The 27,184-nt window shown below is 41.6% G+C and overlaps 1 protein-coding gene across 4 annotated transcripts in view; it reads left to right on the forward strand.

Moving 5' to 3' along the window:
- Positions 1-27,184, forward strand: part of ASCC3 (activating signal cointegrator 1 complex subunit 3) — a 501,864-nt gene that overhangs the window by 91,124 nt on the left and 383,556 nt on the right. For all 4 annotated transcript variants that reach the window (XM_074990822.1, XM_074990825.1, XM_074990823.1 and 1 more), the window contains 2 exons: positions 7,539-7,739; positions 8,198-8,338. In XM_074990822.1, the coding sequence (XP_074846923.1) occupies positions 7,539-7,739; positions 8,198-8,338 (342 nt within the window). The remainder of the gene's footprint in view (positions 1-7,538; positions 7,740-8,197; positions 8,339-27,184) is intronic.

Consider the following 27,184-nt stretch of genomic DNA (forward strand, 5'->3'; position numbering starts at 1 on the left):
GGTATGCATCCTGACAGTTCTCACACACCTAAGCTATGTCTACACTACAGAGATTTTTTCGAACAAAGCTCTTCTGAGAGAACTTTTTTCAAGAGTTCATCTACACACAAAAAAGCAGATCAAAAGAATGACCTGCTCTTTCGAAAGAGTGTCCACAGAGCCCCTGCTCTTTCAAAAACATGGGCCAGGACTGAAGAAGGGCCTTGTGGAGCATCTGCACGTTTTCTTTCGAAAGAAGCTTTCAAAAGGGGCCGCTCTTCTTGAAATGGAAAAAGAAGAGTGATTTTTCTAAAGGAACACCACATTCTTTCGATTTACTTTAGAAAGAATGCTTTTATGTGTAGATGTTCCATGGATTCTTTTGAAAGAGCCCCCGTCTTTCAAAATGTCTCTTGAAAGAAATTGCTAGTGAAGATGTAGCCCTAGTCCTTTTATTCATAGAAACTGTAATATTTCAGAAGTTCATGACAATGTAATGTGACTACTAGGGAGGCCATTTTTTAAACTTCTGTAACAGACTCACTTCTAAATTTCTTTTAAGGAGATGGCATATATTTTTCATTCAGCACAACAAGTACTGTACCTGCCATATCTGAAGTTATAAATCAAATCTACTTTTGACTTAACGCCATAGGCACCAGGGAATCCAGAAAGGCACTTGGAAAGATTCTTAACGATTTCTAAACACACTGCATGGTATGGCTTCAAATAACTAAAGAATACTTCAATATTTAACTTTTATATAAAAATATTTTTGATGGAGACCAAAGGCAAAATATTTAAATCAAAATATTTCAAGGCCTATGTGCACTTGGTAACTTCCTGAAATAACTATTCTTGAGTAATTATTTTGTATTGATTTTATTTTGGTATAAACCTTTGTCACCACTCTTACTCTATAATTAGTGTGTCCACATGTGAGCATATATAAAAATAAACAGAAAACGTGTTCTGAAACAGCTGTTTCTGTAAATGTTCAAATGTATGTTGTCCTTAGTGATTGAATACATCAGTATATAGTGGCATTTTTAGTTAGTGCTGAAAGCTGTGCAGTGACACTACCACAGCATTCAGGGATCTATTTAAGAAGCTTACAGATCTGCTTGTGAGGTACTTAAAACTGTGGGAATGGAAAATTTTTGTTTTTGGAAGGTGTGCATAAGTGTAAAGTTAGTAACTATTTGAAAATAGTAACAGAGAGTAAGCCGTGCTAGTCTATACAATATCAAAAGAAAAAGCAGTCAAGTAGCACTTTAAAAGACTAGCAAAATAGTTTATTAGGTGAGCTTTCGTGGGACAGACCCACTTCTTCAGACCATAGCCAGACCAGAACAGACTCAATATTTAAGACACAGAGAACTGCGTTTTAAATATTGAGTCTGGCTATGGTCTGAAGAAGTGGGTCTGTCCCACGAAAGCTCACCTAATAAACTACTTTGCTAGTCTTTAAAGTGCTACTTGACTGCTTTTTCTTTTGATATTTGAAAATAGGGTGATTCCAGGTCTGATTACCCTAAGAGATATTCAGACAGGTCTTGTCTAGAGCTTGCTTCAACCAAGACTCTAGAAAGTTGGAAAACTTTGAAGATTATGAGGACATCAGATTGGAAGATGGTGAGGCAGGAATGAATAGCAAGCTAGTTTCAGTCTTTACGAAGAAATGGTCTGTCTCAGTGAGTCTTCTGTGTAATCTGGCTTTTTTTTTTTTAAACACTTTTATTTGAACTCTTGCCATTATGCTAATATTGCTAGGGATTAAAAATTATTTGCTACCGCCCTCCCCCCGCCCCCGGTCCAATGAACTGCATACGGCATGTGTTCGTAGATTCCTATGGCTGGGAGGGACCTCAGGAGGTCATCGAGTCCTGCCCCGTACCTAAAGTAGGATCAGCCCTAACTGAATCATCCTGGCCAGGACTTTGTCAAGACGGGACTTAAAAATTTCTAAGGATGGAGACTCCACCACCTCTCTAGGTAACACATCCCAGTACTTCCCCATTCTGTTGAAATAGTTTTTCCTAATATCCAACCTCCTCCATCCCCTCTGACTTGAGACCATTGCTCTTGTTCTGCCATCCATCACTAATGAGAAAAGCCTGTCACCATCCTCTTCAGAGCTCCTTTTCAGGAAGTTGAAGGATGCTATCAAATCCACTCACTGTTCTCTTCTGCAAAGTAAATAAGCCCAGATCCTGCAGGCTCTCCTGATAGGTCATAGCAACAAATGGTCCTGTGCACCTTGTAGACTAACAGAAAAGTTTTGAGCATGAGCTTTCATGAGCACAGACTCACTTCATCAGATGCTGGTCTTGGAAATCTGCAGGGCCAGGTATAAATAAGCCAGAGCAAGGGTGGGGATAACAAGGTTAGCTCAGTCAGCAAGGGTGAGGCTTACTACCAGCAGTTGATCTGGAAGGGAGAGGAAGCTGCTTCTGTATTTAGCCAGCCATTCGCAGTATTTGTTTAAGCCAGAGCCGAGGGCGTCGAATTTGCAGATGAATTGTAGCTCAGAAATTTCTTTGGAGTCTGGACCTGAAATTTCTTTGCTGTAGGATAGCTTCTTTTAAGTCTGCTACTGTGTGGCCTGGGAGTCTTAAACAAAGACTGGAATGGCTGGCTAAATACAGAAGCAGTTTCCCTTCCCTTGGTGTGCACACCTCCAGATCAACTGCTGGTAGTAAGCCTCACCCTTGCTGACTGAGCTAACCTTGTTATCCCCACCCTTGCTCTGGCTTATTTATACCTGGCCCTGCAGATTTCCAAGACCAGCATCTGATGAAGTGAGTCTGTGCTCATGAAAGCTCATGCTCAAAACTTTTCTGTTAGTCTATAAGGTGCCACAGGACCCTTGGTTGCTGTTACAGATCCAGACTAACACAGCTACCCCTCCGATACTTGACTCATAGGTCATGTGATCCAGCTCCCTAATCATTTTTGTTGCTCTCCACTGGACTCGCTCCAATGCATCCACATCCTTTCTGGGGGGTCCCAGAACTGGATGCAATACTCCAGATGTGGCCTCACTAGTGCAGAATAGAGGGGAATAATAACTTCTGTAGATCTGCTGGAAATGCTCCTCCTAATGCACCCCAATATGCCATTAGCCTTCTTGGCTACAAGGGCACACTGATGATTCATATCCAGCTTCTAATCTTCTGCAATCCCCAGGTCCTTTTCTGCTGCACTGCTACTTAACCAGTTGGTCCCCAGCCTATAACAGTGCTTGGAATTCTTCCATCCCAAGGACAGGACTCTGTACTTGTCCATGTTGAACCTCATCAGATTTCTTTTGGCCCAATCCTCCAGTTTATCTAGGTCACTCTGGACTCTATCCCTACAGTCCAATGTATCTACCTGTCCCCATAACTTAGTGTGATTTGCAAATTTGTTGAGGGTACAATTCATCCCCTCATCCAGGTCATTAATAAAGATGTTGAACAATAATGGGCCCAGAATTGATCCTTAAGGCGCTCCACTTGAAATCAACTGCCAACCTGAAATTGAGCCGTTGATCACTACCCATTGGTCCTGACCTTCTAGCCAACTGTCTATCCACCTTGCAGTCCATTTTTTTTTCCAATCCATACTTCCTTAACTTACGGACAAGAATATTGTGGGAGACTGTATCAGAAGCTTTGGTAAAGTCAAGATATTTGTGGACTTCCCCATGTCCACTGAGCCAGTTACCTCATCATAGAAGCTAATGAGATTGGTCAGGCATGACTTGCCCTTGGTGAATCCATGTTGATTACACTTGGTCACGCCCCTTCTTCCAAGTGCTTCAGAATGGATTCCTTGAGGATCCCCTCCACAATTTTTCCAGGGACTAAGGTAAGGCTGACCAGTCTATAGTTCCCCAGATTCTTTACTTTTTAAAAGATGGGTGCTCTGTTTTGTTTTTTTTTTCCCATCATCCAGGACTTCTCCTGATCTCCACAAGTTTTCAAAGATCATGGTCTAAGGCTCTTCAATGATATTTTCCAATTCTCTCAATACCCTTGCATGCATTAAATCCAGACCAATGGATTTGTATATATCTGTGTTCTAAGTAGCTCTTAACCTGTTCTTTCCCTACGGAGGGCTGCCCACCTGCTTCCCATACTGCGTTGCCTAGTGCAGTAGTTTGGGAGCTGAACTTGTCCGGGAAGAAAGAGGCAAAAAGAACATTGAGTACTTCAGCTTTTCTACCATCATCTATCACCACGTTACCTCCCTCCTCTGGTAATGGCCCCCCTCCTTCCCGATCACACTTATTGTTAACGTGCCTGTAGAAACCCTTCTTGTTACCCTTCTCATTCTTTGCTAGCTGCAAGTCCAATTGTGCTTTCACCTTCCTGATTACTCCAATAGATTCTCCAGCAGTATATTTATACTCCTCCTTCATGATTTGTCTTAGTTTCCACTTCTTATATGCATCCTTCTTGAGTTTGATCTCACCAAAGATTTTTCTGTTAAGCCAAGCTGGTTGCCTACCATATTTGCTTTTCTTATTGTGCATTGTGATGGTCTGTTCCTATTCCTTCAATAAGGCCTCTTTAAAATACTGACAGTTCTCCTGGACTCCTTTCTCTTTCATTTTAGCTTCCCAGGGGATCCTGCCCATCAGTCTGCTCTTATGAAATCAAAGGTCTGTATTTTACTGCTCACCTTTCTTCCATTTGTTGGGATCCTGAAATCTACCATCTCATGGTTGCTGCAGCCCAAGTTGCCATCCGCTTCTGTTTCTCCTACTTGTTCTTCTCTGCTTGTGAGCAGCAGATCAAGCTGCACATGGCCCCTATTTGGTTCCTTCAGCACTTGTACCAGGAAGTTATCCCCAACATTCTCCAAAAACTTCCTGGACTGTCTGTGTGGTGCTGTATTGGTCTCCCAACGAATGTCCAGGTGATCAGTCTCCCATGAGAACCAGAGCCTGTGATTTGGAAGCTTCTCTTAGTTGTCTGAAGAAATCCCCATCTACGTCATCTACTTGATCTGGATATATAAATAAATATAAAATAAAAATGTGGATTATAAACACACAGGCACCAAGTGCATACCATGTGGAAACGCTTAGACTACATGTTTTACAGTAAGATACATTAATACAAAGAACTGCCTTGCTTACCCTGATAAATGCAACTGAATAATACCCTTTGACAGAAAACATAGAAATTCCTTGCTGAATACCGTCAGTGGCGGGGGTAGGAGGGAAGCTTACATTGTCCTTAATGACTAACAGACTCAGACTTAATATATATATTGATTCAGCAAAATAGTAAGCACGTGCTTAATATAAGCATATGAATAATCCTTTTACTAGCAAGTATAATAATGCTTTTAAATGCATGTTTCATTTCTTTGCTTAATCTCAGCCTTAATCCTTTTTTACCATACTGGAGGTTTCATCCAGCTGAAATATTACATTTGTCGTCTTAAAGTCATTCTGATATAATACTGTAACTGTTACTTGTACTTTATTAATCTGTATTATGTATTCATTACCTGTGTGTGAGTTGTTCTTCAGTAATTCCTTCGGTATGACTTGCAAACAGTTTGCACACTATGAAACACCTTATTAAATGGAACTTGGAAAAAAAAAAAAAGAAAAAGTAACCATTTTCAGTGGGGTTTTAAGAATTTCTAAAACTAAACAGTGCACAAACTAGAAACCCAGAACTATGTAAAAAGACTATAAAACACATCAATCTAACCCTGATATGCAATAATTGTCTCTTTAGGAAAGCCATCAACACTTCATTATAGCCCCATTGATGAAAATGAAGGGAAGCCAAGTACTGCAGTTGATAGTAAACAAATAGCTTTCCTCCTACAGTTTTGCAAACAGAATAACCTATAAAAGGTTATTACTAGTGAAGATTACTGCAATGTTGAAACACAACTGCTTAAAGATTTAAGGAATCCTCCTGAAAAGTTCTGGGAATATTTTAAAGTAGATAAAGGCAGAAATAAACACTTTTTCTGAATTACAAGATTCATTGAACTATAACAGACATCCAGGTATACTGAGAAGCCTAAATTCAAATGCTGTAAACAAAACTACTAGCTTGTGTTTAAGTAGAACAGCTACAATTGTGTGCAAGGAAAACCTAAGATAATTTTCATGTGCAAATTCTTTGCTAATTAATTTGTGTTCTTATTCCATAGTCAATACATAAAAGCATATTTTACTGGACTTTTCTGTTATGGTGTTTTCATTTCATAATAGCATTATTGCTCAAATATTTAGGGCTTATAAGTCACAGGTGTCTCTGATTTATCAGTTACTTGTGTAATCAGAGTAGAATGTCTGGGATACACACCATTTAAAACTGCCTTCACCAAAAAAGGGCATTTGTCCAAAGAAGTAGACTTCATCATAGAATGTGGTACCCAAATATTCTGGGAGAAGGAGCTTCGGTTCAGGGGAAAGGGGAACTGTTCTCTCACCTTGATGTGTCATCTACCATTCCGCATAGGAAACCTGTGGAGTACCATCAAACAGTTGGAACCTATATTTGATGGGAACCAAATCCTGAAAAAAAAATCTTTTCCCCCCACAACCCCCTTCTGCCTTTCAATCTTCTCATCCCCCAACCACAGCTCTCTTAGCTCATCCATTGGAAGTATGCTCCTCACAGACAAGGACGCATGTATCTTCACTACTGCATTCACGTACAACTTCCCCCACCTCAAGCCTTTCAAGAATCCTGGGTCTTAGACTAACAGTGCATGTATATCTCATCACATGCCTCCCATAACTATGTGGATGAAACCAGTTAATAGCTACATTATTAAATGAATACACTCAGGAAAAAATAAGAAATCTCTATTTCCCCTGGACAAGGTGGTAAGGCAGGTTCTTCCAATATGCAGCTGACAAAGTGGGTCTTTGCCCATGAAAGCTTATGCTCCAAAATATATGTTAGTCTGTAAGGTGCCACAGGACTACTTGTTTCTTCAAACAGCAACCCCTATTCTCAGCAAACCACTCACTTCCCAAAGACCTCAGTTAAACTCCAGTCTTATCATTTAGATTTCTTTGTCAGCTTTTACATAGGCAATCCCCCCCCGCCAAAAAAAAAAAAATAAAGGCATTCCTGTAGTATATTAAAGACGAACAAAATTATTTGCTAGGTAATGAGGCTCCACCAGCTTCTTTTGCTCCCTCCCCATTGTGGCTACTATTGCCAAGGGAGCACAGTGCATCACTTCCATAATGGGGGGGGGGGGGCGGCACCAGCTAATTACAGGGCCAAAAAGTTTGGCCCAGTGTAAAAAGCTTGCTTACCCCTGCATTAACTGAATGAAGTTTATTCAATGTGTTTTTGATAATAGTGATACTTTTAACTAGACTACTAAGTTTTAAACTAACTTACTCATCATTATGTTAATTTTTTAAAGTAATCCTGCTTAGAAAACTAAAGAAATTTGAACTTTCCAGCCTGAGAGATGTTTTGCGATTAAAGGCTCATGACTACTTTCTATGAGGATCCCAACATTTACGTTTTAATTTTGCTGTCCTTACATTTTCATTGTAATACTTGGTTTTCTTTCAGATTGGGCAACTTGTTTTTAAAGGAATGAAAAGGCTAAACCGAATCCAATCAATAGTTTTTGAGACTGCCTACAATACAAATGAGAATATGCTGATCTGTGCACCTACTGGAGCTGGGAAAACTAACATTGCCATGTTAACTGTCCTGCATGAAATTCGCCAGCATGTACAGCAAGGTGTTATCAAAAAGGATGAGTTTAAGGTAAACATTCAGTGAATCAAATCCAGCTTTTTTATCTCCTAAAATAAAACCATTATTCAGTTATATACATTATATGAAATCAAGAAGTTTTCAAGAGGTATTATACTTCTCCAAGTCTCTCAGAAAATGCTGGTGATTTACTTCATTACTATTAAACCAATTCCTATTTGTGTTCTGAAAAATCTGATTACCCATGAGAAGCTATGAAAATACATTTAGCTTTGATGCAGAACCAATTCTCAAAGTAATGAGGCTATGTAAACAAAAGCCATTGTTTTCTAAATAGTGGCATACTTATCCAACAAAGATAACTACTTTCCATATATCACTATTAAGATTTTTCACTCGAAGTGCCTAGAATCATATTTCACAATACATTGTGACTTGTATTGGTTGCCCAGAAACAAATGACATTGTGCAGTTTGCTCATTTATCAAGCTACTGTCCTTTTGGTGCAGATTGTGTATGTTGCTCCTATGAAGGCTTTGGCAGCTGAAATGACAAATTACTTCAGCAAACGTCTGGAACCACTAGGAATCACTGTGAAAGAGTTGACCGGTGACATGCAGTTGTCAAAAAGTGAAATTCTGCGAACACAGGTATGTTTTATGTCAAATGAATAGTGCCTATGTACAGGCATGTGAACACGCTTTCATTTATTAAAAAAAATTCAGCAGTTGAAAGAGCATTGTGTAATTTATATTGTATACTTTTAAAGTGAGAGCAAAGTTTGGAATGCATTCACTATGAAGAAAACTTTCAGAGATATTTGAAACACAAGCCTAAAAAAATCCTTTTTTCCACTGAAATTTGGGGTTCCATTTACAGCCCTCTGAAAGACCCACGCCCTTACTATCACATCCCAGTTTTATTAGATCACTTGAGTATACCCATGGTCTCTCTTTGCATATAACCCTTAGTAGAACCAGATTCCTTCCTTCCTTCCTTCCGGATTCCAGCTTTTAATGAATTCTTCTTACCTTTCAATGGTTGTGCCACAGATTGTAGTACCTAGGTATGACTTTAAAAAAATTCCCTTATCCCATTTCCCTGAAAACTCCCTTCCCCCTCCAAAAACAAAAAAAGGCCACACACGTGCGTGCATACGCAGTCAAGTAGGGTCGGGTCCTTAGACGGAAAATGCAAAAGAAGTTTGAAATATTATAATAGTGTTTTATCATAGATAAATATTTTGTCAGAACTCTATTTAAACTGTACAGTGGTATCATAGCTGTACTGGGCCCAGGCATGGTGGACATGGTGGATGAGGCAATGTCTCTTATTGGAAGTTGGTCCAGTAAAAAGGTATTACTTCATCAGTCTTGTCAATCGTCTTTTTAAAGGGTTAATAAAATTGAAGATTCTCCTGACTAATCTCATATTTCTGCTGATAACGAACATTTAAATAAGCTTCAGATATCACTGAAGTCCATTTGCCTCTTGAGAAATTCTAGACTTTTTAATAACTGAATTTTCATATGTGGCTTCATGAATAGTGCTGTGCAGTGTACATACTTTTTGTTAGCAGATATGATTATTGCCATATTAATTTAAAAGAGAGACTTTTATCAGGTATGCATTTTGGGCAGTCTTTTCACCAGTAATGCATCATTTTCCATATTTTTGTATTTATATGCTTAAACTCCTTGTTGTTACCACTGTCTCCTAATTTCATGAATAAGCTTTGGCTCTATTGATTATCAGTTGGAACACGTGTGTGTAATTAATCCTGTAGTAATTAAAATTAAGTTGACATGTACTTTTTTCTTATTTTTCATATTCCTTAAATCTCCATTATTAGACTGGAGCTTTCTTTTTCTATGTTAAAAATATTGATTATAAATCCAGAATGGAAGATTGTGGTAATGTAGCTTGACTTGCTGCACAAACAGACTAAGAGATTTTTCCAAATTGGTGTGTTTTTTAAAACTATCTTGTTCTGAAAGCTTCCCATGGTGACGGTTTCACCACAGCCCAGGCACATTGTTCTAATGGTTAATTACTAACACAATTAAAAAGATACACCTTTATTTTCACTTTTCAAACTTCAGCATCCAGCAATAAGCTCTTGTTACTCTTGGTCTTACTGAAGATCAAACTTCTTTATTCCTCATTTTTGTTACCATTATTAAATCACCCCTTAATCTCCTCCCCACCTGTGGTGTGCTGGGGACCTGGGGCTGCCCTGGCCCACATGGAACATCCTTGCCTCGACCTCAGTGGCCCAGAGTGTAACACAAGCAGGGCACACCAGCCCTGCTGGAGCAGCCCTAGACCCTAATGCATTGTGGGTGAAGGCAGGAGCAACCTACCACCCTGGGGCCATCATGGACAGGGGCTACTCTGCCTGCGCTGGAGCGTTACCACACATGCAGCGGATCTGTGGAGTTGGAGGAGCCCCTCACCTGTGGCAGGCAGGGAGCTGATTTGGCCCCTACCATTTAGCTGTAATGGGTAAGCCTCATCTGTTTAGGGTGAGTGAGGCGCTACTGGTTAAGCAGTTAAATTTTAACATCCCAACTGCCTACATTGACTGCCCCAGCAGTGCGCGCTCTAATTTTTTCCATCCTTTGCATAGAATAAACTTTGTTTGTGTCAAGGTATGTGAGCATGTGCACCACCCATAGAAACATACACTGCCCATTGTGGACATTCTGCTAACCATCAAGGCAGCACCTGAATCTTTTCTGGGCAGCTGCCCAAGTGCTCAGCTAACAGGGAACACTGATGCCTTGTCATCCACCCAACATGCCCAAGTGTTGTGCCAATAATATCTGGGTGTCCTGAGAGACCCGTCAGCCATTCTGTACCTCAGTATTGCTACTGACTACCCCTTTTCTGCCAGCATGGAAAGCTGTAACAGACAAATGGGTTCTAGATGTTATCCAGAGCAGCTTTGTGATTAGATTTTACAGTAACGCCTGCATGACATTCTCCACTGTGGTGCACACATTGGAGCAGTTACACGTTGACACCTGCCAACTAAAGGTGGACTTCCTTTTGTGGATAGGAGCTATGGATCCTATCTCAGACCTATTTCAGGCTACTTCCTAGTATCCAAAAATAATGGAGGATGGAGACTGATCTTGGATCTCTGATGCCCCAACTGCTCAATTTCCAGATCAAGATTTCACATGATTGTACTTGTAGCAATCATGTGGTTTAAGACCCTTCATATGCAAGATGCCTAATTCAGTATTGCTATGTATCTTCTTCTCAGAAGGCTTCTGAGGTTTAAGGTGGAATGTCGACATCTTCAATATAGGGTTCTTCTGCTTGAACTTAACACTGCCTTGTGAGTGTTCACAGAAGTTTTGTCCGTGGTGGGAGCTTAAATCTTACTTGAGAGGATCTTTGTTTTTACCTATCTAGATGACTGGCTCATACCAGCAGGATCCAAAGAAGAACATAAGAACGGCCATACTGGGTCAGACCAAAGGTCCATCTAGCCCAGTATTCTGTCTGCCGACAGTAGCCAATGCCAGGTGCCCCAGAGGAGGTGAACCGAAGACAATAATCAAGCAATTTGTCTCCTGCCATCCATCTCCTGCCTTTAACAAAAGGCTAGTCACCATACCTTACCCCTTGCCCTTACCCATAGTTATCTATGGACCTAACTTCCAAATGTTTATCGAGCTCTTTTTTAAACTCTTAGAGTCCCGGCCTTCACAGCGTCCTCTGGTAAGGAGATCCACAGGCTGACTGTGCACTGTGTGAAGAAAAACTTACTTTTATTAGTTTTGAACCTGCTACCCCTTAATTTCACTTGGTGTCCTCTAGTTCTTATATTATTATGGGAACAAGTAAATAACTTTTCTATATTCACTTTCTCCACACCATTCAGATTTTATATACCTCTATCATACTGCCCCTCAGTCTCCTCTTTTCTGGACTGAGAAGTCCCAGTCTCTCTAGCCTCTCCTCACATGGGACCCATTCCAAATCCTTAATCATTCTAGTTGCCCTTTTCTGAACCTTTTCTAACACTAATATATATTTTTTGAGGTGAGGAGACCACATCTGCACACAGTACACAAGATGTGGGCGTACCATAGTTTTATATAGGGGAAGTAAGATATTCTTCGTCTTATTTTCTATCCCTTTTTTAATTATTCCAAACATCCTATTTGCTTTACTGACTGCTGCTGCACCCTGCATGGATGTTTTCAGAGATCTGTCCACTATAAATTCCAAGATCCCATTCCTGATCTGTTGTAGCTCAATTTGCCCCCATCTTATTGTATATATAATTGGGGTTATTTTTCCCAATGTGCATTACCTTACACTTGAAATTTCATTTGCCACTTTGCTGCTCAATCACTCAGTTTGCTGAGATCTTTTTACATAAAAACGGCCATACTGGGTCACACCAAAGGTCCATCCAGCCCAGTATCCTGTCTGCCGACAGTGGCCAGTGCCAGGTGCCCCAGAGGAGGTGAACCAAAGACAATGATCAAGTGATTTGTCTCCTGCCATCTGTCTCCAGCCTTTTGAAGTTCTTCACAGTCTGCTTTGGTTTTGACTATCCTGAACAGCTTGGTGTCATCTGCAAACTTTGCCACCTCACTGCTTACCCCTTTCTCTAGATCATTGACGAATACGTTGAACAAGATTGGTCCCAGGACTGACCCTTGGGGGATGCCACTAGTTGCCCCCTTCCATTGTGAAAATGTACCATTTATTCCTACCCTTTGTTTCCTGTCATTTAACCAGGTCCCAATCTATGAAGGGATCTTTCCTCCTTTCCCATGACCACCTAATTTATATAAGAGCCTTTGGTGAGGGACCTTGTCAAAGGCTTTCTGGAAATCTAAGTATATTATGTCTACAGGATCCCCCCTGTCTGCATGCTTGTTAACCCCTTCAAAGAACTCTAATAGATTAGTAAGACATGACTTCCCTTTACAGAAATCATGTTGGCTTTTCCTCAACAAATCATGTTTTTACGTGTCTGACAATTTTATTCTTTACTATTGTTTCTACTAATTTGCCCAGTACTGATGTTAGGCTTACCGGTCAATAATTGCTAGGGTCTCATAAACACTCCCAAATTAAGTGTCATAATGTAGTAAGAAGAGCCAAAAAAGATTTTGAGGAACAGCTAGCCAAAAATTCAAAAAACGATAGTAAAATGTTTTTTAAATACATTACAAGCAGGAAGCCCGCTAAAGAAGCAGTGGGGCCCTTGGACGATAAAGATATAAAAGGACCGATCAAGGAAGACAGTGCTATTGCGGAGCGATTAAATGATTTCTTTGCTTCAGTCTTCACGGCTGAGGATGTTACAGAGGTTCCTAAATCTGAGCCAGCCTTTTTAGGTGACAAATCTGAGGAACTCTCCCAGATTGAAGTGACATTAGAGGAGGTTTTGGAATTAATTGATCAGCTGAATAGTAACAAGTCTCCAGGACCAGACGGTATTCACCCAAGGGTTCTGAAAGAACTCAAATGTGAAATTGCGGAGTTATTAACAGTGGTTTGTAACCTATCCTTTAAATCCGCTTTGGTACCCAATGACTGGAAGACGGCCAATATAACGCCAATATTTAAAAAAGGCTGTAGAGGAGACCCTGGCAGTTATACACCGATAAGTCTAACATCAGTACCAGGCAAATTAGTAGAAACAATAGTAAAGAATAAAATTGCAAGGCACGTAGAAGAGCACGAATTGTTGGGCAAAAGTCAGCATGGTTTCTGCAGAGGGAAGTCGTGTCTAACTAATCTATTAGAATTCTTTGAAGGGGTTAATAAACATGCGGACAAGGGGCACCCAGTGGACATAATATACCTAGATTTCCAGAAAGCCTTTGACACGGTCCCACAACAAAGGCTTTTATGTAAATTAGGCGGTCATGGGATAGGAGGAAAGATCCTTTCATGGATCGGGAATTGGTTAAAAGACAGAAAACAAAGGGTGGGAATAAATGGTAAATTTTCACCATGGAGGGGGGTAACTAGTGGTGTTCCCCAGCGGTCAGTCCTGGGACCGATCCTGTTCAACTTGTTCATCAATGATCTAGAAAATGAGGTAAGCAGTGAGGTGGCAAAGTTTGCAGATGACACCAAGTTGTTCAGGACAGTCAAAACCAAAAGGGATTGTGAAGAACTACAAAAAGATCTCAGCAAACTGAGTGATTGGGCAGAAAAATGGCAAATGAAATTTAATGTGGGTAAGTGTAAGGTAATGCACATTGGAAAAAATAACCCAAATTACACGTACAACATGATGGGGTCAAATTTAGCTATGACAGATCAGGAAAGGGATCTTGGAGTTATAGTGGATAGTTCTCTGAAGACATCCACGCAGTGTGCAGCGGCAGTTAGTAAAGCAAATAGGATGTTAGGAATTATTAAAAAAGGGATAGATGATAAAACAAAAGATATCATACTGCCCCTATATAAAACTATGGTACGCCCACATCTTGAGTACTGCGTGCAGATGTGGTCTCCTCACCTCAAAAAAGATATATTGGCATTAGAAAAGGTTCAGAAAAGGGCGACTAAGATGATTAGGGGTTTGGAACGGGTCCCATATGGGGAGAAGCTAGAGAGACTGGGACTTTTCAGTCTGGAAAAGAGGCGATTGAGGGGCGATATGATAGAGGTATATAAAATCATGAATGGTGTGGAGAAAGTGAACATAGACAAATTATTTACCTTTTCCCATAATACAAGAACTAGGGGACACCAAATGAAATTGATGGGTAGTAGGTTCAAAACTAATAGGAGGAAATTTTTCTTCACACAGCACACAGTCAACCTGTGGAACTCCTTGCCGGAGGAGGCTGTGAAGGCCAGGACTCTATTAGGGTTTAAAAAAGAGCTCGATAAATTTTTGCAGGTTAGGTCCATAAATGGCTATTAGCCAGGGGTAAAGTATGGTGCCCTAGCCTTCAGAACAAGGGCAGGAGATGGATGGCGGGAGATAAATCACTTGATCATTGTCTTCTGTTCTCCTTCTCTGGGGCACCTGGCATTGGCCACTGTCGGCAGACGGGATACTGGGCTGGATGGACCTTTGGTCTGACCCAGTAGGGCCATTCTTATGTTCTTATGGTGTTTATATTAGCTGTCTTCTAATCATTGGGTACTGAAGCTGATTTAAAGGATAGGTTACAAACCACCATTAATAGTTCCGCAATTTCACACATGAGTTCTTTCAGAACCCTTGGGTGAATACCATCCGGTCCCAGAGACTTGACAATTTAGCTTAACAGTTAGTTCCAAAACCTCCTCTAATGACACTTCAATCTGGGTAGAGGCCTTGGAATTAATGTTGCCGCTGATTCTGCTGCTCTCCACCCTGGGAGTTGCATCAGTGTTGAAAAAAGTAGGTTTTTGTCCAACACGTTGCCTGGAGTTAATAGGAGCTCACATAAACACACCATCTGTCTGAGCTTATCTCCCGTGGGACAGGTTCCACACGGTGCAAGAACTGATCACTTTTGTGGCTTCCAACTGTTTGATTTTTGGCCAAGATATGCCTTTCTCTCTTGGGGCACATGGTAGCTTGCACATACATCATGCTTTCCGCTCAAATGAATTTGAGCTGTCTACACAGATGGTTATAATATGCCTACTCTGCTGTGCACAATTCTATGCACAGCTGCTTCATCAATCAATCAGATGTCATCTCTAAACTTTAATGATAGGTAGGCCTTGGATGAATCTGCTTGGGGATGACTGTCCTCTTATCTTCACCCATTCTGACAATCGTAATGGACTCGTCTCTTATGCCTTGAAGCACCCACGTGAGCAAGTGAATGATTTAAGGTTCTGGGACACCACAGGAGACTTGAATGCACAGAAATATTTCAGAACTGTAGGAAGTGCTCAGGGCTAGCCAATGCATTTCTTCCAATGGTTAGCCCTCTTTTTATTATAATTGCCCCAAAAGACAGGAGAACAACAAGAAGTCTTGTGGCACCTTATAGACTAACAGATATTTTGGAGCATAAGCTTTTGTGGGCAAAGACCCGCTTCATCAGATGTTTGAGTAGGGGGGCAGTTCAGAGGGGTATTTCAAGAGTGGGGTCCCAGTAAAAGAGAGGGCCAGAGTTGACAAGGTTTATTCAGCAAGGTGGAAATGTCCCAGTATCAATAGTAGTTATCAGAAGAGGAAAAAATAAGTTAGATCATACAGTGGGATGTGAGCCTTTGTCAGAGTCTAATGGGGACTGTTATTGAGCAGAGCTTGTCATCAACATGGGACCATATTTTCTGTAATGGGTGTCAAAGCATAAAAGGACATATGTAAATATCTTTCTCTGGCACATAAATACCTTGCAAACCTGACTACATGTGGTGACTACAAAAAAATTACATAGCTACTGTACTCATTCCATTGCTCATTTTTGTAATTATTTCAGGGTTTTTTTTCATTGAAGGGTTTTATTTTTAAATAGAACTGCAGTATTTTTGTCTTTTGCTTCTCAAGAGTGCAGAATTTAGGGATCTTGCTACGGAATTTTATTCCAGACTGCTTTGGAGGACAAGTTCCTCTTTATACATGGTTGACTGACTGGCTTTGAGAGTATTCTTTACTTTACAGGCTCTCATCACCTGTTACTCAAGCACTTTTAAGTAGTGAATCAAGTGACAAGTAACTTCTGCTATATGTGATTTGTTGTTTCGTTATCCTCTGTCTGGTGTCTGTCAGGACCGGGGTGGGGGAACGACCATGTAGTGGGATTTTTTTGAATTTGTACGTGCTGCTTAATGTTTATATTATAGAATATACGTGTAGTGATATTGGAATATCAGCTATCATGGGGTGGTGTTGTCCTTTTGTCATTTGACTTTTTCTGATATTTATTTGATCTTTAAAATAGTTTCAGAATCCTTTTGTCTTATGTAATTGGCAAAATGGTATGCTATAGCTTAGAACACAGTTTATCAGAAAGCCTTGCAGAAAAGGATCCTTTTCTTGTCTTTTCCAAACAGTGAACAATTAAGAATACCTTCAGAATCCCTTGAACCTTGCTTAACATGAATGGGTTTGAACTAGTACAGGTTTGTTTGTAAATCACTAGGCAGGAAGATGTAACATGTTTTTGTGAAGCTGGCTTACGCTGGCATTTTGTATTATAAACAGATGGCTCTGTTAGCATGATGTCTTAGCCTGTGGTAGACAGCTGTAACCTTTAGAGAATCACAGAAATGGCTTCCTGGCCTGGAAGCATATTAATGCCTAGAGGGGGATAACATTGAATAATATGATTTGATACATGTTGTGCTTTCCACTGTAGTTAGTTGCAGTTATGCTGAATTGTTCTTTTATTAAGGATATTTTGCTGATGTCTATGCAAAGAAGCTGTCTTTTTAAAGATAAGTAGGAGGTCTATGACATTGTAATAACAGGCAAAAACATTTAAGATAGTTTCATGTTCACATGGTAGAAACATGGAATTTCATTACTTCAAGTCATTTGCTATTTTGAATTTAAAGGCCAAATTCTTCTTTGACTACTTGCTTGGGTCAGTTCTAGTGTAGCTGTGCATTTTGCCCACGTGCTTGGTCATCAGAAAAACTTGCTTTAGCAGTATCCATAGGGCTGGCTGCGTCATCCCCTGAAGTGCAGCAGGCCTTTGTCGGTATGTAAGGCACTGCGAACCCCACACCCTTTCAGTTCCTTCTTTCTGACCATAGTGGTCAATTGGAGTGCTTTTTCTTGCACTTCAGGGATTTGCAGGTTCCCTTATCTTGGACTTCTATATAGTTTCATCTATTATTTAAAAATCTGTTAAGTACTGAAGTTAGTTGGGTCCTGTTAGGGATTTATCCCACAACAGGGCATGCCCCAATCTCTAAATTTGAGTAGGGCACTTCCTTAACAGGCCTATGCCTGTTAGTGATTCTACCCTCAACTGACTCAAGTGCTTGTGCATGGTATAGAGGTGTTTGGATTTGTAAGAAATTTTGTCCTCACACCCAAAAGGAGAGGGATCTCTGTCTCAGGACTCTCTCCTTAGCAGATCCACCCTCTACTTGGCATCTGAGCCAGTTGAACATGAGTTGCCCAGCACTTCACCTTCACTGAGAAGTTAAATCAAAGGCAGCAGGGTCCACCTGGCACCGATTGACATTTAGTACCATAGGAGAGAGTTAAACACATCTTCCTGGCGCCAGTGAAGAATTTGGATGTGAGCAATGAGCTTGCCCTGAGTCACCCACCCACACTGGAACCCTGCAGCTTACCATCTGTGGCTGGAACTATTAGCCTAGCTAAAAGTCCTCCTCTGACTCCAGCGAGCTGTACAGCCCCCATCATCCTGTTGACACTGCCTTCCGGGTCCGAGGCACCAAAAGAGTGGGTAGAGATCCAAGTTTCATCAGCAGAACAGGTATTGCAGGCCTCAACTAAGGCAACCCAAGAGGGCAAGTCAGTTGATGGGGCTCCCCAGGAAGCTGTAGAGTGCTGCAGATCTCTCTATTATGGTGTGCTTTCCACCTGTGTAATGTCGGACCCCAATATTATTGCTGAGATCACACTTCATTGACAGTCTGGGACATGGGGGTGGGTGGGTAGGAGTGTCCAATTGTGGTATTGCGCTCGTTGGCTCAGGCATTGTCCAGCACCACAGACCAGTGACCACTGGCACGGTTGATGCAGGGATCAGTGCTGCAGATACACCCAGTAACCGAGGCTCAGGAGGCTACCCCGACATTTAAGCCCTAGTCACCTGCAGGGGAGAATAACCAAGCCACCCTTCCACCAGTTTAATACTCCTCCTCATCACTCAGGCTGCATCTACACTACCCCTCCCTTTCCAAAGGTGCATGTAAATGCAGCAGTTAAAAAATGATAGAGGTGCCAATGTAAATATTCAGCAGCTCATTTGCATAGTGACAACCACTCGCCAGGTCAAAAGTGTTGCTTTCGAAATGTAAAATAGCCATATAGATGGGGATCCTTCAAAAGGAAGCCCCATTTTCAAAAGCACTCTTCTTCCTGAAACAAATTGGGAAGAAGAGTGCTTTCAAAAATAGAGCATCCTTTTGAAGGAACCCCATCTATATGGCTATTTTGCATTTCGAAAGCAGTACTTTTGATGGGGTGAGTGGCTGACATTATGCTAATGAGGTGCTGAATATTCATATCAGTGCCTCATTAGCATTTTTGAACTGCTGCATTTACATGCCCCTTCAGAAAGGGAGAAGTAGTGTAGACGCAGCCCCAGTGAGATGGTCATATGGCCCTCTAGCAGCATCCCAGCTGCTGTCTGTGTGGACTCCAGGCCTTGCTCTAATGTGGTAGATAACTTGGGGCTGCCAGTGGAATTGATTGCTGAGCAAAAGGACATGGTCTTTAATTTCTTGTCAACATCCGCTCATGTGCATGAGGGATTCTTAAAAATTGTCAAGGGCATATGCAGACATGCTCCTCCATCCTCTTACCTCAGAGTGGTGCAAGAAGAAATACTTCTTGCCAGCCAAAAGCTTTGACTATTTACTTACCAATATTTCTACCAGCTCACTAGTGTTCTCCATTGAGAAACGGAAGCAAGGATACACACCAGTGACACTCCATGAAATAAGGGGGGGCAAATGAGTCTGTTTTGGAAGTAAAATTTATTCCATTGTGAATGTCCAGTTTTGGGTGTTGAACCACCTGGTCCTTCTGAGTTGCTATAACTTCACTTTATGAAACTTTGCTAAAAAAGTCAGACACACTCCCACAGAGCTAGGAGTTCATTGCTTTGGTGTAAAAAGGCATCTTGGAGGTCCACTGTGCACTTCAGATGGAATGGGCCGTGGCAGACTTGGCAGCCAGGCTAGTGACATCCATACGCATGATGAGGCATAGCCCCTGGCTCCAGGCTTCTGGCATCTCCAAAGAGATGCTCACCTCTCTGAAACCTTTCATTGATGGAAGAGGTCTGTGTTCAGAGCAGAATGATGTGCAGCTGCACAGTACAAAGTGCATGACAATAAGGACACCTCCATTTGTTGAGTAGTCGTATGGCACAATTATCAGAAGTCTTCCCGACGTATTCCAATGGCAATGTCCTGGTAGTCTTGCCCTGAATCTGTGAAAAGAAGGGATGGGTCACTGATTTAGTTGTTACTGTCTTTCTATTTCCTGCTCAGCTGTGCAATTCAACCAAACTGAGCTTTCTGCAGGGATGAAACACTCATTTTGATAGCAGTCAGGAAACTGAGGACTCAGCTGTTTGACCAAATCTGTTGCTATTTTTCCTCAACTAACTGTTCCCTTACTGCTTGGTTTAGTTGCAGGATACATAAGATGGAAGATTTTTATCAGATGGTCACCTGACCTATCCCTTTTCTCCATCACCTTTTCAGAGACTTTTCTCATGAACAATTCCTTTAGTTGGGAAATTGTGAACCTCCTGCATGTGGGAGCTATGTAAGAGGTTTCTTGAGACATGAAAGGGAAGGGATTCTGTGCCTGGTACTTCTTTATCCCAAAAGAGAAAGGAGACCTCAGACCCATCTAGGAACTGTGCTGCCTTAGCAAGTCTCTCTAAAGTTGGAATTTTTCGTGGTGTCTGTGACCTGCGGCATGCATCATATCCACCCTGCATCTGGAAGATTGGTTCTCCTTCTCTTGACTTAAAATATTACTTCCACATTTCAAGTTGCTAAGCTACAAGCACTTCCTCCATTTTGTAGTGGGAAGGTGCAGTTTCCAGTTCATGGCACTACCCTTTGGTCTTTCACTGACCCTGAGGTTGTTTACAAAATGCATGATATTGGTATCACTTAGTCAGATGTTCCAGGGTCCATCTGTTTCCATATCTTGACAGTTGGATAATCAAGGGTGGGTGTCCAGAGTAGTTCTTGAGGAGTCTTGACTTGTTATGTTCACCTGCTGTGACCTGGGCCTGTTAGTAAATGTGAAAAAGGCTACATTAAACTTGGTTGAACACACAGAATTTGTCAGGGCTGTTCTCAGCTCCCCATAGGCAAGAGTCTTTCTCCCAGAAGTATGGTTTTAGGCACTATTCCTTTGATCAGCACTCATCTGCCAGCCCCAGGATATCCTCACACATTGCTGCAGCAGGACTTTATCATCTTACTATGAGTGGTCCCTTTATCTTGAGGTGCTCAGCAGAACCTTTGGGGAACTCCCCTGGTGGACCTGTTCGTATCTAGGCACGACAGGAAGTAACACCACTTCGGCTCCATTTGGAATTTGGGGAAGGATTCCTTTCCAGCTTCCTTGCGTGTTCAGTGGGCAGGGTCACTCAGGTAAGCCTTTCTACCAGTGCCATTAGTCTGTAAAGTCCCGGTGAAGGTCATCCATGACAAAGTGCAGGTCGTCCTTGTAGCTCTTGCAGCCCTTTGCAGCGTGCTCTTGGATCTGCCCACAGCTTCACCCTGCCATTGCCTCTTTGACTGGATTTGCTGTCGCTCTGAACCTGAGTGTGCGCCTTTTGCATAAGTGACTGGGGATGAAAGAATATGTTTGGCCAGTGTTCAGTATGTTGTGGCTTAGCAGCAGAAAACTCTCGCGCAGGCAACCTTCTGTCAAAATGCAGAAGTGTCTGAGTGCTGAGCTGTGGAGAAGCATTTGTGGGGTGCACGCAGGCTTTCCCGCAGAACTTCCTGGATTTACTTGTTGTAGCGAAGACTCCCAAAGGCTGTCCTTTACCCCGTTAAGGTCTACCTGCTGGCAGTCTTGGTGCTGCATCCACTGGTCCAAAGCGGGTCCCTCTTTGACAGTTCATTTCCTTAAAGGGATAGGGAAGTTCTACCCATATGTCTGGGATCCGATCCAGTCTCCCTTGGGACCTGAACCGAGTGCTGTCCAGTCTCCTGGGCTCACCCACTTAACCCTTTGCTTCATTTTCCCTCCTCCTTCTGTCCTGTTTCCCTAACATTGGCCAGTCGGATGTTTTGGGCACTTTGAATCTACCCTGTGTGGTTTACTTCAAGGACAAGATGCAGCTGTGTCCCAAGCTGTATCTTACCAGTCAACTGCCCAAAGCACTATGCCTTAGACAAGGAATGGAGGCTTTATGCCTTGGATGTCAGGCAGGTGCCAGTTTTCTACATAATTAGCACAAAGCCATTCTGTAAGTCATGGCAATTGTCACTTGGGGGTGAGATGAAAGGTCATCCTACGTCTATACAGAGAATGTCATCCTCAATCACGGCCTGCATCTGATACTGCTGTGAGCTGCCAAAGAGACACCCTGACAATTGTAACAGCTCATTTGGGCATGAGCATCCTTGCCGGATGTTTTGGCACAAGTGTCTAGCCAGGAAATCTGTTAAGCCACAACCTGGTCTTCAATCCACATGTTGGCATCACGTTATGCCCTGACTCAGCAGGCTTGAGACAATGCTGGCTTTGGCAGAGCTGTATTATGTGAAACTCCAAAGATTTTTGCTTTTGAGTCACGAACAATGGAATCAGCATAAGCAAGTGCTCAAAGAAAGAAAAAAGGTTGGTTACTTTTTATAACCGTTGTTCGAGACGTGTTGCTCATGTCCATTCTCTTACAGCTCCTACCCATCTGTTGCAGCTATCGTGAAGTATGAAATCAGAGGGCCTGGAACTGACATATCAACATGGCACTTGAGGGTAATGCATTTGGCCCTATGGATATGGCTAAGGCAAAAACCGCCAATGATAGTGCACACGAGTGCATGCACTTCTACAATGGGATGGATATGAGCAATAATTATGAGGGATAGGAGATATTCTTTTGCCAGAGTAGATGCAGTTAGAATAGTCTGAAAACTGCACATTACCCTGCTGTTGCATTTACGTATGCCGCAAGGCTTTTGGTTATAGTGGGTCCTGGTGATTTGTAGATAAAGGCTGGTCAGATGAATTTTTATCAGTCTCAGACTTGTTGGAGCCATCGTTATGGGTACTGAATTAAAAAGTTGATTTATAGTGTGCAAGTTGTGAGGAAATTTTGCTTGGCTTTCAAAAGCACATTTGTAGAATTCATTTCAAACATTTCAATCATAACAAAAATAAAAAGGTATTTGAGATTCTAAAGTGAAATGAAATAATTAATTTTGAGACATTTCCTCTTATGATTTGAAAAGTTTCTTACGGATAGTAAACATTTCTCTTGAAAGAAGTAATTTTGCTGTTGTGGATATCCATTTATTAAGATTTTTTTTGCTGACATATACAAGAGGGAGAATGAAATAATACAAGGAAAGCTAGCCTGCTGCACAGCTCATTCTTGCTTCCTGCAAGTGCTGCAGGCATAATATGTGACATGCAGTTCAGATTAGCACAGATCCAATTCAGGTACTTGTATCTATGATACTTGCCCTTTTTAAGATGGCATCTGGTGGGCATTTTCTAGTGCAGTGTTTCCCAATTGGTGTTCCGTGGAACCCTGGAGTCCTGCAAAGTGAAAGTAAGGATTCCACGGTGAGGGGTCAGCAGCATGCAACTCTGGAGCCACATGCGGCTTAGTCATTTGTGGCTCCAGACACTGCCATGGCTGACTCCTCTTTGGCTCCCTGCCCTGCTGCCAGAAGGGGAGTCAGACAGGTCCTGCATTGGGCCTTCAGGACTAGAGTCGCAGGAGCCGTAGTAGGTTTGTCCACTATGTTGGGTGAGGTATTTAGGCAGGTTTGCTGTTGAGAGGGGTTAAGCCTGGGATTGGGGGACAGGTTTGTGGCTGAGAGGAGTTAAGCCTGGGATGTGGGGGGGTGGGTTTGGGGCTGAGAGGGCTTAAGAGGTTATTAGGGGTTCTGCAAAATTCTCTTGAGTTGAAAGGATTCCATGGCCAAACGAAATTAGGAAACACTGGTCTAGTGTCTGTTCAGCGAAGGTGCAGTTTCATGCTGGGGTAAGGCTGCCAGTTCTTGTTATGTTGGTCATTTTGTGCAATTTAACTCATGAAGAATCTGGTCAAGCTTGAAATCATTTAGACAGAAGACAATAAGGAAGCAGAGAAAGTGGGGCCAAAGTGGCAGCAGATAGCCTAAACAGCTCCTTCATTTTGAGGAACCTTGCTATTTTATGTCATCTAAGGGGAAACATCTGTAATTCCAAGCCACAAATGGACATTAGTCAATCGCTACCAGATTGGTTGAATCCTAAACTAGGATGCAAGATGTAAGCTATTTAGCTTCTTGTTTTTTATTCATCTGAGAAATTAGAACATTCATTTATATGCTATAAAAAGTGCTTGGTAGCTGTCCATGTGGTCTTCTGTGCTTTAAATTATTGAGTTCTTTTCACACCTCTGTTTTCTAATTAATGCCTTAAACCTAGAAATAGGGTTTCATCTCTTTAAAAGAATAAGACTGAAATACTGCATATTTTACAAGAGCTTAAATCACCAACATTTCTCTGTGTAGTCTGTTTTTTAAAATTCCATGGTGTGGGAATTTGGAATGGTATTTTCCTTGCGTAATATGTAGGGGAGCTCTGGTCCAAGCTGAGAGAGCCAATCCTTCAGCAGTTTGCTTAAAACTGGGCCACTTACAGCCTGCTTAAAAAATGTCATTTTAATCACTTTCATTGTTGACTGACTGTCTTGTTTAAGAAGCTTCCCTTCTGACTCACATCTCATAGTAAATTGTCAAGGACTCGCATCATTCACGATTTTTTTAATGTGTTCTGTTCCAGAGGAGTTATAATATGGATATCATAACAGAACTGGTTAATTAACTTCATTTTCACTGAAGCCTTGACTTAGCCTGTTTTTAAACTTCAACATACAGTTTGTTGTGTTGGCTATATGAATATACGTAATCAAAATTTGTTTTGACCTTGAGCAGTATGAAACTTTATTTAAAAAAGCTTTTCTATGTTTTCTTTTGACTGATGAAAACTAAAATCTGCTACCTTAAGAACAGGTGTGGCTGTGCCATTGTAGTATGTTCAGTGTTCTTACTGCTTTCTTATTTTTTGAAAATAGAAGAAAAACTGAGTAGGTACTGTGGTGGTAGTAGTAGTAGGTTACAAGGTTTAAGTTGAAGTTAGCTTTAAAAGGATTGCCATTTTTGATATAGCACTTTAAAAGAAAAGTTTTTGTAGGTGTCGAGGCAATTACATAAAATTTGTAAATTGGTAGCCGAATTGAATGCCTCGAGTACTATTTTAGGGGACCTGGCTCGACTAACCTTGTCCGGGCCTGAATAGCCCGGATATAAGGTTCAGGTAAGTCCAGATACACACTGATTGAATTTGTACCTGTGCCCAGGGGATTGAGATATAATGAGGAGTGTGGGGACAATGTTTAATTGGAACGAATCAAAAACGGTTTGTGTATTTCACATACAACAGCAAAATACAAACACAGTAACATACAAGATATGAAACTCATTGTTTTAACTTACTGTCAGTAACATGGTAGCTAATTTGATTGTCACAGGTCACAGTACTCTGCTGTGAGGAATAACTGAAAGGTTGGTTAGTATGTATCTGGTTAGGATTGGCTGGAGCACCTTGTACCCACCAGAAATATGTAGGCTAAAAGCCTCTAAGATGTTGGGCTGAGGTGCCCTAAAGCTCGGTTTGAGCTGTATTTAGGCTTTTGTGGCTGGTTTGGCCAGGGCCTATTTGTCCAGTCAGTGGGTTGCTAGGCCACTGTTGGGGTATTATCTGGCAATATGGGCCAGAGGGAGTTTTGGCTTTCTGGCTCGCTGGGCCAGAGCCTATTTGTCCAGGCAGTGAGTTGCTGGGCCGCTGCTGGGTAATGTAGTGCAGGGTTTCCTGTCACTAGGTAGTTATCCTGACATAGATAATAATTAGAAAATAGAGCTTATATAATCTATGTCTGTCTATACCTATATTAAGATTAACTAGCTTACCTACATCAATATTATGTAAACAATTATAACAAGCAATAATAATTATAAATAACAGTTTAAAGGATATGGTCTTCGGCTTCTAGAGAGCCTGAAAAGCAGGGCACGAGGCCTTTATTGTACAGCAAGTGGCTGAGAGACCTGCCGCACTGGCGCAGGGTGCTGTGTCAAACAAGGCCCTCTGTGGAAGCAGCAATTGATGGCAGCAGGTTGAGACGATGCTGGCCAGGAGAAGATGGTCAGCCCCGGGGGAGCGGGCGGGCGGGCGGTGTGCTCTGAGGGTGTTGAGTGCGCCAAAACGGCAGTTGCTGACTCTGCAGTTCCTCCTTGAATGCTGTGTTTCAGGTGGTGAATGGTGCGGCAGCAGATGACCCCCCCCCACCCAATAGGAAAGTGCTGTCTAGTAGCAGCTGCGGCTCAAAAGGTCAACAGTGCAAGTGATTTCAGCTCTGTGGTCAGGTCTGGTCAGTCTCTCTCTCTCTCGCGCACGCACACGCGCACACACGCGCGCACACACTTCCTTCGAGAGCTCCTAAGATTCCCAGTGCTGCTGAGGTGTGTCCTTATATAGGCCATCCTCATTCGTATTCAGAGAGTTCTGGAAGAATGCCCATATTTGGTAAGGGCCGCTCGCCTCAGGTATGGTGGACCTGATTGAGGACTGCACCAGGTTTGAATTTGTGAACGTAGAATGTCAGTTATGGCAGTTGGTAATTGTCTTATAGGGAAGTGATTACACACGATTTTAAGATAATTTGAGGTAAATTTCAGTGATTTCTGTCCCCCATGCCCACACAAAATTATTAACACTTTCATTTAATCATGTAGCTGAGGCAAGCACACAATACGCCTAAAGATTATGAGCGTGGTCACACCTGAGCAGTACACACCCTGTTCACAATCTGTACAGTAGGAACCACAGTTTTTATTCAATGAGAAAATTTTAGTTGTGCAACTGCAAAATACCTACACAATTATTTGGATAATTTTCATGTTAAAACCATATATGAAAACAATGTTGACTAGCAGTGTATGCCTGAAAGGTCATGTTATGCAGTTTTGAAATGGAAAAGGAAAGTGAAAAATATCAGTCTCCTCATTAGGGCATAGGTAACACAATAGTGATATAAACAACTTGTTTTTCCAAAAGCCACTTTTGAAAAATAAACAATTTATGCAAGTGTGGTTTTTAGTGGCAGAATTACTTGTCTGCTTATTGGTGCAGAGAGGATTATTTTTCTTGAGCTGAAGAAATAGCTTAGAGGACTAAATAGATTCTGACATCTTAAAGACTGGCTGATTAATTGCACTTGTGATGACAAAGCAGAAGTGAGAAGTGAGGCAGAGACTAAAAGAGTGTCAGTGCTGATGAGTGGTGTTGAGGATGGCATCAGAACCTTTTAAGAAATATGGATGATTACCCTGATGGGTTTTGTCAGCTGATGGGCTGTAATATTGAGTCGTGAAGGCTTTATTCCCCTTTGAAATCTGAGTCTAATGTAATGGAATAATGTATTTTTCTTCAATTCTTGCCTGTTAAATAAAACTAGTAAGCTCCAAAACTACAAGAAGTGAAGGAGACCTGTAAGCCTGAAGTGCTGGTCTCCTTTGTCTCCTTCGCCTACTGTGTTTTATATATTACTTACAATTCTCACTGTTTAATAGAAGATTTAGAAGGAAGAGTA

The sequence above is a fragment of the Carettochelys insculpta genome, chromosome 3 (assembly GCF_033958435.1).
Source record: "Carettochelys insculpta isolate YL-2023 chromosome 3, ASM3395843v1, whole genome shotgun sequence".
Lineage (NCBI taxonomy): Eukaryota > Metazoa > Chordata > Testudines > Carettochelyidae > Carettochelys > Carettochelys insculpta.